Source organism: Canis lupus, chromosome 13 (genome assembly GCF_003254725.2).
Source record: "Canis lupus dingo isolate Sandy chromosome 13, ASM325472v2, whole genome shotgun sequence".
NCBI classification, from domain to species: Eukaryota; Metazoa; Chordata; class Mammalia; order Carnivora; family Canidae; genus Canis; species Canis lupus.
Genome location: NC_064255.1, coordinates 35,674,347 through 35,691,769, shown reverse-complemented (window position 1 = coordinate 35,691,769; position 17,423 = coordinate 35,674,347). Strand labels below are relative to the sequence as shown.

The following is a 17,423-nucleotide window of genomic DNA, read 5'->3' as shown; positions in this document are numbered from 1 at the left end:
CTCAGAACAGGAACGCAGAGGATGTCCCTGTTTTCCATCTCAGTGCCTCACGGAGGGCCCCTGTGCTTGAGGGCAAAGCTGTCAAGGGGTTTTCATGGGAAGGGAAGCTGGCTATGAGTCACTTTTTTTTTTTTTTTTTTTAAGATTTTATTTATTTATTAGAGAGAGAGCATCCACGCGTGCACAAACTAGGGCGGGGGCAGAGGGCAGAGGCAGAAGCAGACTCGGCTGAGCAGGGAGCCTGACGCAGGACTGATCCCAGGACCCTGGGATCATGACCTGAGCTGAAGGCAGATGCTCAACTGCTGAGCCCCCCAGGTGTTCCTATGAGTCACTTTCTGAACAACGATTCCAGCTCAGTCCTGGTGGCAGATTCTGGGCTGAATGGAGCATTTGGTGAGAGAGGCCAGTCCTCTCCACGCTGTAATCAGGGTAACTGTTGTGAATAAATGTGGAGGAATCAGCACAGCAAAGTGATCGTTGTCATGAAATGCTAGAAGGATAAGGGACAAATGGGCTTTTTTTTTTTTTTTTTTTTTTTGTCTTCATAAGAAGAAAAGAGTTTATTCTACTTGGAAAAATGAAGTCCCTCTTGGCTCATCTTCCTGGGAAGGGGCCTTTGGACACCTGCCAACTCCCTGGTGCCAGTGCACTCAGACTTGCCTCTAATTTAGGGAGCACTGGGAATGCTCCCAGGTCCCCCTCTCTGTGGGAGTGGGAGCAGGTTTCCACGCAGTTCCCCCCACCCCCCGAGGCCAGTGAATGAGTCAAGTCAGGGACTTTCTTCTACTTCTTTCCTTCCCTGGTGCCAGTGATTCACTGGTCCAGCTCTGACAGGTGGCGTGCTCCTGGTTGGCCATCAGGAGCACAAAGCAGGCATGTCCCTGACCTCGAAGTGAGTAGACAGTTCCTGGCGGTTCCAGGACCACTCCAGAGGAGAAGGAAACCCCACCAGGGGCTGCATGGACGAGCAGCCTCTCCCCAGACGCAGTCATTGGGGGGAAGTCCTCAGGAGAGTGGGTTGGGGTGGGCACTGCGGGAATGTCAGAGAGTACCTGGCAGGAGTCTTCTTCTGGGGTCCAAAGTGGTTGCCTTTTCCCTCTGCAGCCCACACACCTGGCTGACTTCAATCAGGTGCAGACCATTCAGTATTCAAACAGCGAAGACAAGGACAGGAAAGGAATGCTACAGTTGAAGATCGCCGGCGCCCCCGAGGTAAGAATGCGCTTTTCATGGGTTGTCAGAATCCCAGTTTTCTCTTATTACATGGTGGGTGTTCTGTTTGAAGCAGTAATGAATGTGTGCCCCCAAGAGTGGAGCAGGCGACAGGTGGAAAAGTCATTCAGGAGCATTATTGTCAAGATGGTTGAAGATTCTTGTGAATTACCAAGAACATCAGCTTCTTAGGATTATGTAAATACACAGGTACCTTCAGTAAGTGGCATCATGTCCCAGACTGCTGTACATGGCAGTCTCTGGGCTGGGTCACCGTGCTGGCAACAGGGCCATCGCCGCGGGGCTTCTGCTCTCCTGATGCTTAGCACAGGCGCCAAGAGCTACACAGTTCTCAGAACCCAGGGAAAGCAGTTCTTTGAGATACTTTGTTCCCGTTGTACAGCTGAGGAAGCCAAGTACAAGTGGCAGAGATGGGGTGGGTCCCAGAGCCCATGTTTTTAATCCTTACGTAGCATGGCACAGTCCAGACAGGGTGTCATTTGGCAAATACTGCCTCAGGTGGCCCTCTAAAAGACAGGCAAAGAATACTCACGTGTTGAGGAATCCGAACAACTTGGCACGAGTGGTCATGGTTGTGGCACACAGCATGTTTTCAGACCTCTGTCATCTGTTCCGAGATTCATACAGGGCTCTTTGGTGGCAGCAGCCTTTTCTCAGATGGATTTATCTGCCACACTCCTCACTTGTTCTTTCTGCCTTGGAAGTGGTGGCATTTCTGAGGCTTTAGGAACTGCATTTGATTCTTGGAGGTGAATAAATGAAACCCTAAAATTTGGAGACTTTATTGCCAATTAAAATTTCCTGACAGTATCTCTGTAATATTCTTGTTCAGCCCCACCATTTTCAGACTCCTCCACATGTGCGCGCACGCACACACACACACACACACACACAGACACCCATAACAGGTAGCTGAGTGCAGGGAAGGTGTGTTGTTTGTGGAGGAGGAGGTGAGGAATACTCAGGACAGCCCTGTGTCTGGAAGGAAAATACAGCTCTGATCATCTCCCAGATAATCTTTGATGATAAATCTTTAGTAAGTTTATCAAAATTACAGGTTTGATAGCGAAAAGAGTGATTTCTGACCTCATAGGCCGAATATCCTGTGCATGTTAAAAACAGTGACATTTTAGTAATTTTCTTTAACGTTAGAAAAATTATGATGGATAATTGATAAAAATTTACTCCATGTTTAGTTTCTAAAGTAAGCCATACTTGAAATACACCGATTCTCTAAATTCTTCCCTTAATTAGATGTGCCAGAGGGGCCAGACATTCTGGAGGGAAATATTTTTTTTACCTCCTTTAGTTCTAGAAAGTGAATCTCAGTTTAAGTGATTTTTCTGTTTTTGTCTGGGTCGCCTTCTGTCACATATTCTAGGAATAACGTCCTTAAATATCAGACTTCCTTTTTCACACCAACCTTATGACAAATCTGTGTCGCTGTCACTCTTCTCTGTTTCCAAGGGTATCTAGAGATCTGATGTCATAGCGCAGCTGCCCCTTTGATGATTGCAGAGAACAATAACGCCTCTCTCTTGGTCTTTTCCCCTTTTAGCCTCTGACAGTGACAGCGCCATCCCTAACCATCGCCGAGAATATGGCTGACTTGATAGATGGGTACTGCCGGCTGGTGAACGGGGCCACGCAGTCTTTTATCATCAGACCCCAGAAAGGTGAGGTCCTGCTTCTGCTTGAGCAGTCCCACTGGGAGCTGTTAAGCAAGCTCACTCCAACAGCCTCTGTTCCTTCTTTTAGGTGACTCTGAAGACCAACCGAGTAATTCGGGCCACTATGTCTGTGGTTGGTTTTCTGGGGAAGTGGGGTGATGTACAGCCTCTGAGCCAGGTTTGAATAGAAGAGCTTCAGGGAAATAGTGTTGGTGTTCAGGTGCTGGGTTCGAGCAACACACTAGGGTACTTTCTAGGCAACTGTCAGTGTTTGTAAATAAAATTTTCAGATTATGTTCTGGGTTGGGTTTTTTTTTCTTTAGGTATCCTTTGTAATTCTTATTAAATAAAGTATCTTTCCTGTTTTTTCTGATAGATCTCAAAATCTTAGTGTAAAGAACAAAATTAGTTCTAAGTCATGATGTAAAATCAGTGATTAGAGTGAATAATTGTCCTAGAAACAAGGGTATATCACTTTGGAAGTGTTGTGGGTTCTTGCAAGTCCGTAAGAAGGGTGGTTTCAGAAGATTTAGATTTCTGAAATAATCAAACAGAATGTTCCCAGCAAGATAACAGCATAGTGGTAGCAGGAAAAATCTGGGCTTTAGAAATTTTATCCATTTGTGTATTGAAATCACAAGTGCCCGGTGCTGCCATCTGTAAATTGCTTGACCTTTCTGTGCCTCGGTTCTCTAGCTATAACACTCAGTGGCACCTATCTTTTATGGTTTAGGGAGGATAAATGACTTCATATACATAGAAGGCTTAGAACTGTGTCTGGCATATACAGAGGCCACAAATGTTAGCATTGTTCCCATTGCTGCTGCTAGCTGCCCTGTGATCCTGACATACTACGTGAAGTTTGACTTTGTCCTTGTCTGTAGAAAACATGGTGAGTGGGTTCATAGTGGTGCCCACAAAGCAGCCAGCTCTGTGGCTGGTAGACATAGGATCCCTTGTAGCGCTCCCCTCTGTAACCAGGACGATAACAGAGAAGTGGTCCTGAGAGGCTGAGTGCTATGTGGCCAGGCAAGCTGTCTGAAGAGGAGATAGGAGAGCAGATGATGAAGTACCGGACTCCTGGTAGACATGCAGCAGAAAGCCCAGCCTGCCCAGCAGCCGAGTGTCTTGTGTTGACAGAGTGGTTGGAGGGAGCAGTTGGGAGGGGGGTGCACTGTGAAGCAGAGGGAACATTGGAACCTTTGTTTAAAAGTTAGGATCATGATGTGCTCTGAAAACAGTAGCTGAAGCCACAGCCAGAGGCCAGTAAGTGTGGATTCTAGGATATGCCTAATCTAGGACACCTCTTTTTAACACCATGATCACACCAGTGAAACCTGTTCATTTTTATTCTAAAATATAGTGTATATTTGTACTTATAGTAACTTTCTTTTTGTGAAATACAGTAATGAAGTTGCTTTTCGAAAGCTCTAAAGGCTACTCTCAGTAAAACTGGTACAGATGTAAACTCTTGATTTTTCATATTCACCTTGCAAATATGATTTAAATGCTTTGGGAAAGTTTCTGTCTCTCAAGACTGTTTTGTCAAAGTGTTCAATGTTACATATTGCCCGTCTCCTTTTTAGTAAATTATTTTAAAAACTTTATCCTAATTTACCAAATGTTTATCAGTTTGTACACACAAAAGAAATAGCATCCAGACATTAAGCATTAAATAAGCCGCCGTTTCACTTTCAAAACTTAAACACCTTCCTGTGTTGGCTTTTAATTGGCTTTTTTTTTCTCCTTAGGGATAAACATTTTGATATCACATCTTGTGAACTGAGATGCATTACGTTCTCATGCATATGACAAGAGCACAAGTGAAAATGCTTCTCATAAAATCCTAGTAGGGTGCTGGCTCTCAGCAATTTTTTGTTGTCTTTACAGAATGAGATCCCAGAGTGGATAATTTACTTACCTTATTCTCAGTTGCAGCATATTCTTTTATTACACAGCTATTTTGTAATAGATACCTAAAGTTAGGATAAATTGCCTAATGGAAATATTACTTTAAATCAAATATTTTTAATGGATTATGTTTAATTTCGATTTTTTAGATTTTTTTTTTTAATTTTCATTTATTTATGATAGTCACAGAGAGAGAGAGAGAGGCAGAGACATAGGCAGAGGGAGAAGCAGGCTCCATGCACCGGGAGCCCGATGTGGGATTCGATCCCGGGTCTCCAGGATCGTGCCCTGGGCCAAAGGCAGGCGCCAAACCGCTGCGCCACCCAGGGATCCCTAATTTCGATTTTTTTGAAATTTCTAATAAATGTAAAACACGTTTCTATAATCCAGTGCACCATTTTCCTGGCACTGTGCTTTTAATAACAGTTACACATGTACCCATATGTCTTCTCTAGATTACAAACTGTTTAACAGTAAGCAGCATGTACGTGTTCTTATGTGTACCAGAGGCACCAGTTCTAAGTGATCTGTAGGTTCTCCACGTGAGCTGTGAGTATGCTCACACACACCTTATTAGATCTGTGATCTATAACAGTAACTTTGCATTTATAAAGTGCTTTTAAAGGTGGTGTTTCCTGAGATGGAAAACATAGAGCCGTAAGCAAGGGAGGTGAGTGGGGGATGGGGTAGCTGGGTGACGGGCACTGAAGAGAGCACTTGATGGGATGAGCACTGGGTGTTATACTGTATGTTGGCAAATTGAATTTAAATAATAAATAGCCACAAGCAAGATGTCTTGAACTGAGTTCCACCAGAGTTGCTGAGTGGCCTTGGAGCTTTCTGTGGGGCCTCAGCTTACCTATGCCTTACCCACAAGCTCAGTGGCAGATTTTCAATTTTAGCAAAATTTTTCTCAGAGGAAAGAATTATGCAAATTAGTATAGGGTCATAATTTCTCATTCCTCAGGAGATTTCCTGTATGCAGTATGATGATAAGCCTGTGCCTATGAGGGAGGGGGTACATGCTTCTAAGACATCATGACCCACAGCGTACAAAGAACAGAAATGACAGATTTGGTTATGTAAATGAGAAAGCACTTCTTTCAGTAAAGAAACATTTTTTAAAGCTGAGGTACGGGAGGGATACAGACAACAAAGAATTAAAATTCTTTTTTCTCACATGTTCTTCTAGCTCGTTAAGACAAGCCAGTATGAAAATAGGCTCCCTACAGAAGAGCAGACGTGCAAATGTCCCGCAAGCATTGGCCGCCAGCAATGATAGGTAGCATTTTGTGGTCTGAGTTAGGTGAAGTGAGTGATCTTTCCTTCCTTTCTTGGAAGGGCTTGGAAGATAGGCTCTCACACTTTGTTGGTGTCTGTGTAAGTTGTCGGAGGCCAGCAGAGCGGTGGTGCCCTGCCTGTTGTCCCCCCTCCTAGAAATCCTCCTGAAGAACCAGACAGACACAGGATGTTCACTCTGCACTATTTGTAAGAGCTCCAAACCAGGACCAGACTAGGCGTCCACACAGTGGGAAGTAATCACTAGTGAGGGAGCATGCACCCCTGAGGGAGTACTCCACGGCTGTGGAAAACCATGAGGGGGCGCTCTTTTGTGCTGAAAGCCTACATGTGTGTACATACATATATATGTAGCTAAACCTGTGTGTGTGTGTTCGCACATGTAAAAGGAGTGTGGAAATGTGGGCAACTAAGAGACCACCGTGGACAGGGAGTACTCCTGGGGAGGTGGAGATGTGTCTGAAGCAGAGGGGAGCCTTCGGCTTTTCCACTTCCTTTCCACGTTATGTACTTTTAGGACTTAGATTTGTTGCAAGGAATCTGCATTGTTTAATTTGAAAAACAGATTAAAACTTTTATCCAGAAGTTAAAAGTCAGATGTAGGTTAATACAAAGGGATTTATTCCGGAAATAAGATACCTACTGTGGGAATGGTACAAGAAGTTGTATGGTAGGCATTTGGCTTATACCTTTAAAGGAATGTTAAGAATTAATACCTAGAATCGGGCCTTTCAGTTGGTGAGTACTGAGTTTTTATAACTCTCCTGCTGTGTGTTGCCATTTTACTCAGTGATCTGTAACTCTCTTGCTTCCTGAAAATGTACTCTCCTAAGATCCTTCAGTTGTTAGTTCTTTTACAACCTTCCGCTCCTGCCCAGCTGCTGGGAAGGCTCTTAGCCAAGTGTTTATTAACTGAGCTCTTTCTCTCCAAGGAAGCAGACATTGCCACAAAGAGTGCAGACAGCTAGTGGCCACACTAGTGTGTCACTTAAAGGCCGTTATTAACTGACGGTGGTGGGTGTGGGCAAGATGTGGACCTAGCATTCATGGGTGGTCAACTAATGATAGGATTTTCTAGTAACTCCACGTTTGGGTATAGCTTGGCTTATTTTGCTTGAAATTTGGATGTCTAAAAGAGAGGAAATTTCAATGGAATTGCTGTAGTGCATTGGGCATTACCCAGTAGTTGTATCTATTCTGTGTTACGCCTTGCCACTGTCCCTGCAAATCAGGCAGTCTGATTTCTGTTTATAGGTCAATAAACAGTTGTTCAGAATCACTCGTGTGGGGTCCAAGGCTGATTCAGTTCTTCATTTACCAAGTGGTGGTCTGTGAACTTTCTGAGTGCAGGGGACCCTGCTGAGTGTTAGAGACACCTGTGTGCAGGTTAAGTCTAACCTCCACGAGTCTGATACATGGAAGTGCCCTGTAATGAGGCAGAAGCACAGCAGGGCCAACCAGAGCCACCTGGGCTGCCACAGGAAGGGCTCCTCAGAGTTCAAATTGTGCTTGGATGGAGCTTTGGTTTTTAAAGAATATGTCATTTATTTACTTATTTTTAAGTTTTAGGTAGTAAACATACAATGCAGTGTTGGTTTCTGGAGTAGAATTCAGTGAGTCATCACTTCTATACAATACCCAGTACTCATCACAAGTCCCCCCCCCCCCCAGGTCCCCATCCCCCATCTAGCCCATCCCGCACCAAATTGAGCTTTGAGAAATTGAGGAATGGTGCTTCTACCAGAAGGAAGAGCATCTTTCAAGGGTTGAAATGTGTGAAGGCAGCATGATGTGTTCAGGAAAATATGATGTGCAGCCACATAGGACCAGGGAACAGTAGAGAATGAGACTGGGGAGACAGGACACAGGTAACTTCTGGGAGCAAGGAGCTCTTGGGGCTGAGTTCTAGGGCAAGTGCAAGGAGCAGGATTCTAGACAACAATTGTGACTGCAGTGGGTGACACCAGTGGGCTGCCTGGGAAGGCAGCAGAGAGATGGGTGATGGGTGGGCAAACACCCCGAAGTGGGAGATGGGGTGGGGTTGTGTGCCTGCAGGAATGCAACAGTGCTCTGTGGGTTAAGCAGATGTGCTTAAATTTCATCTCAAAAGTCATTGACTCTTGATCTCAGAGTTGTGAATTCGAGCCCCACATTGGGTATAGAGATTACTTAAAAATAAAATCTTAAAAAAAAAGAAAAAAAGCCGATGAGCGACACTACAATTTTAAGCAAGGGAATGACTTGATGAGTTTGTACTGGGGGGAGATTATCCTGGTACTGACTTTTAGCTCAGGGATGGATTAGAAGAGAGGATCATTAGGGGCCTGTTAGATTTAGACAGATGAAAGACATTGACCTGGGGGCTCTGAGCTTCCTTCGAAGCTACTTCTCAGAAGGAGGTGGGGACAGTGCGTCTCCCCCACCCACCCACCAAACCAAGTCCTACACTTTGCTATGATGAGACCAACAGGAGCCAGTGCCCCGAGCGACGAGCCCATCGCCGTCCGAGTGGGAGGTGACCCCTCGGCTGCTCTGCTGCATCGATCCCTCTGCTTCCACACATCCCAAGGACTTGGTTTTCTTGTATTGGTGTTTCTTGGACAAGCTTTGATGTCACGAGTGAGCGTTTTTATCAAAGTACAAAATGTCCGGTCCTTTGGTTTAAAGGAATGTTGACTTTGACCATAAGAGATCCTTCATCTTTCAGAGTCTCCTGGGAGAGATGTCTTTCACTAGTTTGTCACCTTGGGGCTTTGTTGTGATTGGGCAGTACCTTTAAAACAACGCACACCCCCCGTCAGTTCATGTGGGTTGTAAATACTGAAACTGAACCGTGAAAGCCTAAGATACACAGTGTGATGACCTCCTTATTAAAGGGTTATTGCTGAAATCTGGACTCAGACTTACCCTCGTTCTCTGATTTCTACACATAACCTTTTCAAAAGAAATAGGGACCTCATCTCTCTCTCTCTCTCTTTTTCTCCAGAAGGTGAACGGGCTTTGCCATCGATACCAAAGTAAGTGCTACTTTGTGCATTTTGTTACTTTGTGCATTTTGTTACAGTGTTAGAAACTGTAAGGAAATCATCATGCTTTCTTTTCTATTTGCCTGAATAATCAAATTTCTGTGTACACAACTAGGGAAGTAGAAAATAAGTATTTCCAAAAAGAAGTCAAATCAATTGTAAATCATGTTACATATTTAGTTTTAACCAAAAGTTTAAGGTGGGCAGCTGGAAGACTGTCCTAGTGATAGCACCAGGGAGACCTATTGGTAGTTTATAGTCAGCACTCACCTTTATAAGAACCTGAGAAGTGGTGCCATTCTGGCCATTTTATAAGTGAGAAAAGTAAACATAAGTTATTTATGTTCATTTTTTAAATTATGTCATGAATTTCATAGTATATGTGTTGATCTATATGATTAAAAAGAATTGAACAGTGATGCCAGAAAAACTTAATAACTGCTCTGTTGTCAGCCAATGTGCTAAGGCCTGGGGATCTAATGAAAGTTAAAATTCAGAGATGTAGACATGTCGGTAACTAAGCATCACATCTGAGTGCTGAGTGCTTCCAGGTTGGAACAGAGTCTCCTGGCACCTGCAGGCATTTCTGCTGCTCTGCATGTAAATGCCAGCATCAGTGGGCCGGGGGGCCTGACCCCAGCCACTGACCCCTGCAAACCCCTCCAGGCTTGCTTAATCACGACTCGCATTCATCTTCAGCTTTGTTGAACTTCTGAACTTCTTTTAGTTACTGGAGTAAACTGTCCTTTTTTCACCTCTAGGCCATTGTAAATGCTGTTCCTTCACAGGCCCCACCCTTCCCCCAGCCTCCTTGACCTCGCTTAGCCCCTGCTCATCTTTCTAGGCTCATCCTGCATCACTTTCTCTAGAAAACTTCCATGCTCTGCTAGTCCTGGAGAGCAGCTCCGTGTGCTTCCCCATAATACTTTTTCCTTGCCGGAGTACTTATCACACTTTTAAAAACTGCCTCTTTGTTGATCCACACCCCCATGGCCTCGTGGATGGCCAGGTTCCATGTGGCATTATAGACCTGGCCTGCGGTCTATCTGGCATGTGGGAGGTGCACAGTAGCTGTGCAGGTGAGTGGAGGGATGGGTGAAAGCAACTTTCTTTCAGCTTTCAGGCAGTGTGTTTTACAAACTCAATAATATTTAGTAGATATTTATTAATGTCCCACATTAGGCCTGGAGCTAATGCCTAGAATATCTGTAACTGTAGAAAGTCCATAAGCGATGACTTTGAAGATTGAAATATGCAGAATCATAAACACAGATATAAAAGTAGATGAGGAAGGTAGTAGGGTAGAAAAGGTAACATGCTAGAAACAGTGAATAAAAAACAAACTTTAAAAGAGTGGCATTGCCACAAATCATAGAGCAGCAGACACTGTGGCCGCTATTGATTGGAGAGTGGTGAGATCCACGCAGTGGTGATCTGCAGCAGCACCCGGAGACGCGGCGTGGGAGAGGAAGAGCCCACCGTGTGGGCAGCATGACTTGGACGCAAACAGTCCGACCTGCTGTCGGGAGCCTGCACGCCGTCTTCCCACTGCATGTGCTGCAGAGAGTTGTCGGGAGTCACGTAGCTGCGGTGGAGGAGAAAACGGCAAAACGGATTTGTCACACTGCAGCTCTGGTTCAACTTCAGAGATCTCAGATAATGTAGAGAACTCAGCAAGAGGAACTCGGTCCCATGGCTTTATGCTGTGATCACTGATCATAGAGGGCGCACAGCTGCATACTGAATCTTCCCTGTTCTCAAGAGGAATCTACTCTTCAGTTCTGGTTATTTCCTGGTGTCTGTTCTGTGTACTAGATCCATCTTCTGTTCAGTACTTCTAGAGCACATGCTTACGTATCTGGGAGAAGTTTTCTTCTATAAAAACATCAAAGTCAATAAAATAAAATAAAATAAATAAAATAAAATAAAATAAAATAAAATAAAATAAAATAAAATAAATAAATAAAAAAATAAAATAAAATAAAATAAAATAAAATAAAATAAAAAAAATAAAAAAAATAAAATAAAATAAAATAAAAAAAATAAAAAAAATAAAAAATAAAAATAAAAAAAAATAAAATAATAAAATAAATATAAAAACATCAAAGTCCCTTTGGACTCTAAAGAGTCTGGGGTTCCTTTCCTTTCTCTCTGTTTTGTGCTTTCCAAAAATTTAAAACTGAACCATCATGGTATTTTTTAAATGTCAGACTTTTGGCGAAAATTCTGTGTAGGTAAATATGTAAAACACACCTGTTGTTGAGCCAGTGGGTGGGTTGTTTGTTTTTTTTGTTTTGTTTTGTTTTGTTTTTTTCAGATTTTATGTATTTATACATGAGGGACGCACAGAGAGAGGCAGAGATATAGGCAGAGGGAGAAGCAGGCTCCCTTTGGGGAGCCCCATGTAGGACTCAATCCCAGGACCCTGGGATCACTACCTGAGCCGAAGGCAGATGCTCAACCACTGAGCCACCCAGGCGACCCTTATTGAGCTATTTAGTGAAACAAGTAATCAGATCATTAGGCTTACATTTTTTTTTTCAGTCTGTAAATAATAAAAATAGGTATTAATGTCCTGCCTGCTTTTTCAAATGCTCTAAATTTAAGAAGGATCAGTTATACTCCAGTTTTTCAAATTTTGTTTCAGAGTGGAAGTTTCAGTTCCAGGTGGTTCTTTTCCCTCTGCCTTATATGTTTAGAGCAATCCCTTGCTGTATAGCATTGAAATGTAAAATTCAGTCTGACCCACATACCCACTGAGTGGTGGGTGGTACTTTAGGGCCAAAGCTCCTGTCACGAGTGGCTCTCAGAGCAGCTCAGAGGTCCTTCACTTGCCAGTCTTCATTCCCACTGTTAATACAGGAAAGCAGTCTGATTATTTTAAGTGCCTCAGGTTGTAAAGTTTAATATTTTAAAAATCATCCTCTAAAGTGTGTGGTCTCCGTGGGAAATGGCATGGTCCTAACTATAGGCACTTCCTGTTTGTAAGCACAGCGCTCACAGCTTTGCTCATGTCTGTTTCAGGCTGGCCAACAGCGAGAAGCAAGGCGTGCGGACACACGCGGTCTCCGTGTCAGGTGAGAGGCTCCACCTGGAAAGCCCCGGACAGTGGGCTGCCAGGCAGAAATGTTCACAGTGCTGTAGAAGGAGTGGGCTCTTACTTGTGATTGCTCTCTCTAGAACAGCTTAGGAAGCCAAGCAGTCTGACTACCCAAAGCTCCATAGTTTTAACATCATTAAATAGGTTTAAATATGGCTCACAGATTTGTAGATGAGACATGTATAATACCAGATTACTTCCAAGACTGTATGGAATTCCAAGTTATTTTTCAGTTTTAATGTCATGTTGATCATATTTAGAGTGAACATTTTTACTTTTGAACTTGCCATTATAATTTATCTTTGTAATTTAGAACATTAACAGTATATACTTTGTGTATGTATTGAGTTCAGGAAATGCAAAATGTTTTTAAATGGTTTTTGTCTTTCACAATATCAAGTGGTGTTCAAATATTACTTTTTTAAAGAGATAACAGTTAAGATACTGGCACAAGCAGTATGGTAACTATTTTTTTTCTCTGGTGTCATGAGTACAGTGTGCTTTCCTTGGTATGTTTTCAAAAACTATGTGCCTTTTTTCCCCCCATTTAAAATGTGGGAAATAGAGGAAAATGGGAACGGGAAGCATCTTCTGTGGCCCCAAGGTTGGTGTCTTTTACATGTACACACAGATATGCATGTGTGTGCACGTGTGAACGCATACCACACACATATGCATGCATGTGCACATTCATATACACACATGCATACATGTGCATCAGTCTGTTCTGGGCTCTGTGGTACCTTTCTATAACAGTAGCTTCCTAATAGCTCCAGTGTCTGATAATCTGACTCAGAAGAAACCTAATTGCTATAGTTTGATTTCCCTTGAGTTAATTTTTCCTGAAATTTAGTTTTGTGCTTTTGCCTAGTTGATGACTATATTCTCTCTTAGTGTTCAGCAGACAAATGTGACTGCTTATTTTTTATTGTGCACAAATCCCGCAAGCATCTCTCAAGAAGTGTCTGTTCACACCTTTATACTTTATACGGCAAAGATGCTCTAGCGATGAGCGGTGTGACGGACGTCAGAGCACTGCTGTGCAAGGAATCAGGGGCCGCTTCCTGACCAGGTGCAGGACGTTTTGGTACTCGATCTTGTACGCTTGGCTGGCATTAGATGCCTGGTGGGCTGCGGGGTTACTGACGTGTTCTGCAATAGGAGTCCATCGTGAGGGTGTGCTCCCTCCACCCATGGGCTCTCCTAACCTGATGGTGGCACCGAGGCACTACCTAGTGCTTGGCATTTGCCTTGTTGGGCCCATCCCTTGTTCAGGCCAGATTTTGGGGCCTGAGAGATTAGGCAGATGTAAACCAGGCCCTCAGGGGGTTTCTAATCTTTTTGTTGGAGAGACAAAAGCCACCCTGTGGTGAAGGATCCTCTCTCTGAGCAGGCCTGGGGCGCCCCAGGACAGCCTGCTGTGTGCTGTGTAGGACAGGTGAGACTGGGGCCAGCTCTGTGCGACTTGCAGAGCTCCGCGGCACCATCCTGCGACCCACAGGTGGCTTCACAAGTGAGCCCCGGGGAGTGCCCCTCTGCGCCCAGGTCTCACACTGAGCAGAGCACAGAGGTGCCCTGTTAGGTGCGTCGGGACTCTGCAGCTCACATGAAATAAAATTAGGTCCTCAGAGACCTGTCCCATCTTGCTCCTTCTCCTGTTTCCGTAACTCTCTTCAAATCGGTGTCCTCACTGCTTCAGGCTTTGAACCTGAATTTTTAGCAGCTGATCATCCTTGATCATCTGGGTTTTATGTCTCCCTACCACCCATCCTTTACCATCCTGCTGTCACTGTTCTCCCTAGCGATCCTATAGCCAGCGATCCTATAGGATCCTATAGTGATCATATAGCTGACCCTCAGTCCCTTCTCCATGTTTAATTAATTGGATTGCCCTCCTATGTATATCATTTCAATAGGCAGCTCTCTGATCAGAGACTTTGAGTTACAAAGTTTAGGTTCCATAGCTCAGCCCTGAGAAGCCTGCCCCCCCACTCCCACATACACACACACACACACACACACACACACACACACACACAGGCACTCAGCCTCAGAAAGAAGCAGGGACCTCTCCCCCTCCACCCATCTTCTTACTTACTGTCCCTCAGCTTGCTTGAGCTATTCCTTCGGCCGGGACATTGTTGTCATCATCATGTGTTGAAGTCTTTCATTCTTACAATGACTGTTTCTTGCATGGCTGTCACTTCGGTGATTTACAGGTAAAGGAGAGCATTCCATGTTTGGGGGCTATTTAGCAACACCAACAATGTTGACCCTTAGTCATCTCACCTACTACTTACTCACTTCAGTGAATTGGGCTAACAGGTGTGGTTTATTTAAATCTTTCTCAAAGACTGTAACATAACATCCGGCCAGCCAGGAGCCTGCCTCACGCTTAATCCAGAAGCTGTTACATTGATACCTAGAAAACCAATACTGTTGCTAAACCCTGAGAACTTGTCTTAGCCAGGCAGGGTGGAAACCCTGCACACCATGTGGGTGTGATACTGGCACACCGAGGGACAGATCCAGCTGCCCTGAGCCCTGCAGACTCTATCTGCTGCCCCCACAGTGAGCCCATTCTCTTTCTCCCAGCTCCTGGGGTGAGGCTGCAGTCCAGTGGCTTGCCAGCCATGAGTGCATGCTTTCCTGTTAATGCTCCATCTCATTGAACCCCTTAGTGAGCCTTGCGAGATGAATATTATTCCAGTTTTACATTTTCCACTTGGCAGCAAATACTATGTGCAGGCACTGATCTGGGTGCTGGGGTGTGAAAGTGAAAACAAGGCCCAGAGTTGACATTCTGTATAGGAAACAAACCAGAGACACTGGATTAAAACCAAGCAGGTAAATCAAGAGCAGTAAGGAGGAGGCTATTTAAAATTGTGGTCAAGGGGTCAAGCCAGCCTGGCTGGCTCAGTCAGTGGAGTGTGTGACTCTTGATCTTGGGTTCATAAGTTGGAGCCCTACATTGCAGGTAGAGATTTCTTTAATAAGTAATTAAATAAAATTGTGGTCAAGAAAAGTATCTCTGAGCAGGTAATGTGTGGGCAGGTAACTGAGTGAAGTGAGAGATGGAGCTGTGCAGATGGGGAGTGCAGAGCCCCAGGCCCTGGAGCAGGAGCTTGGCCAATGCAGCGGCAGCCAAAGTCACAGGGAACAGGGAGAGAGGCCAGGAGATGCAAAAGGCACAGCAGTCAAGACTCGGGATCTTGGCCCAGGTCCCACACGGCGAGGAGGTAACCGGCCTCTCCTTAGTGTCAGAATGGTTTCACGGAGTTGAAACCTTCACATGCCTTAGATGTGATCTGGTTCAGTCTCTACAACAACCTTACAGGGTCTCTTACATCCGCGTTTCACAGATCAGAGGGGAGAAATTCAGAAAGTAAACAAATGTGTTAGTGTCACATTTGACATTGCTGGAGGTAGGACTGGAACTTGGGTCATTATTGCTGCTAGGCTAAACTGTCTTTCAGTGCCAGTCTAGAGGAGTTTCCCCCGAGTACAGATGAAACAGACTTGGAGGTGGAGAAAGTGGAACTTGTCTGACCGCCCTGTTTCTGAAAAGTTCTCACCTGCTCTTCAAGACCAGATTTAGATGTCACCACCTCCTAGAAGCCTTCCTGGACTACTCTAGGACTGTTCCTCATCTCAGAATATTCTAGCCCAAAGTGCATCTTTCTGTTATGGAAAGTCTTTTTTCTTTTTTTTTAATATTTTTTATTTATTCCTGAGAGACACACAGAGAGAGGCAGAGACACAGGCAGAGGGAGAAGCAGGCTCCCTGTGGAGAGTCTGAGGTGGGACTTGATCCCGGGACTCCAGGATCACACCCTGAGCCAAAGGCAGATATATGCCCAACAGCTGAGCCACCCAGGGGTCCTTCTTTATTTTTTTAAAGATTTTATGTATTTACTCATGAAAGACAGAGGCAGAGATATAGGCAGAGGGAGAAGCAGGTTCCCCACAGGGATCCCTGGACCCTAGAATCATGCCCTGAGCTGAAGGCAGACACTCAACTGCAGAGCCACCCAGGCGTCCTGTCATGGAATATCTCTAGAGAGTCTCTACAAACCATCTTGACCCCTGGACCATGCTCTATCAATAAGAAAAGACATGTTCTGTCTGTCTGCTTATTGATTGGGACATTAGTACTTAGTAACTATTTTTAGGTGAGTCAAGGGATGCCTGAGCAAGGTTTGGAGACAGGCCGGGACTTAGGAATGCAGTTCCAGGAGCAGGAGCGGAAGGTAGAAAGGCAGAACACTCAGAGCTTGCAGGGACATGAGAGTCATTGGGCTCTCGGATGATTGCCCGTAAGCTCATCACTGTGAATTGTTCTAGATGCTTTCTGTGGAGGTTTTGGGCAAAAGGCATGGAAGCTCACCAACAGGAAGAGTAGGTTCTAGATAACTTAAGACCATTTTCAACTCTTGACGGGTCCCTAGATGGGAAATAAAGCAGAATCCTGACTTTCAGGGGAGGTACGAGGCACTCATTTGTATTTTGTTCCAAAGTAAATGTCATTACTTGATCATTTTCATTAAGGTCACAGTTATAACACATGTTGAATATATGAAAGTTTATGTTTGAAATCTAGACAAAGTTTCCCTACAAAAATAAATGTAACATTGAGAGATTTAAAGAATGACAGCACTTTCACTGGGCACATTATTCTAAGGGCCTAAAGTAATTTTCTTAGCCTTATAAGTTTTTAGGAAACATGCATATTACAGAGCTCAGTTAGAACTCAGAACCAAGAGGCCTGTGCTTGCAGGGAGGGGTATGGCCTGCATCTGGGACAGGGCTTGAGGGGTGAGTGTGTGTGTGTGTGTGTGTGTGTGTGTAAATCCTTCAGGAACACAGATATTTCCAAGGAAGAGCAGTGAATAAAACTGAATTTTAAATCTTTTGAAGATATAAACTCTGTTTTTTTTTGTTTGGTTGGTTTTTGTGTTTTAGGGTTTTTTGGTTCATTTTTTAATAACCAAGCCATAGGGATGCCTGCATGGCTCCGAGTTTGAGCGTCTGCCTTCGGCTCAGGGCATGATCCCAGGGTCCTGGGATCAAGTCCCACATTGGGCTCCCTACAGGAGAGCTGCCTGCATCTCCCTCTGCCTGTGTCTCTGCCTCTCTCTGTGTATCTCATAAATAAATAAAATCTTTAAAACAAAACAAGCC

At 44.4% G+C, this 17,423-nt stretch overlaps 1 protein-coding gene across 19 annotated transcripts in view; it reads left to right on the top strand.

The window, feature by feature from the left end:
- PTK2 (protein tyrosine kinase 2) overlaps positions 1 to 17,423 on the top strand; it is a 266,474-nt gene that overhangs the window by 161,003 nt on the left and 88,048 nt on the right. For 18 of the 19 annotated variants that reach the window (XM_049093133.1, XM_049093131.1, XM_049093130.1 and 15 more), the window contains 4 exons: positions 1,108 to 1,215; positions 2,795 to 2,912; positions 9,103 to 9,133; positions 12,167 to 12,219. In XM_049093133.1, coding sequence (XP_048949090.1) covers positions 1,108 to 1,215; positions 2,795 to 2,912; positions 9,103 to 9,133; positions 12,167 to 12,219 — 310 coding nt within the window. Of the gene's footprint in view, positions 1 to 876; positions 896 to 1,107; positions 1,216 to 2,794; positions 2,913 to 9,102; positions 9,134 to 12,166; positions 12,220 to 17,423 lie in introns of those variants that run through there. The other variant, XM_049093137.1, reaches the window with a different exon arrangement.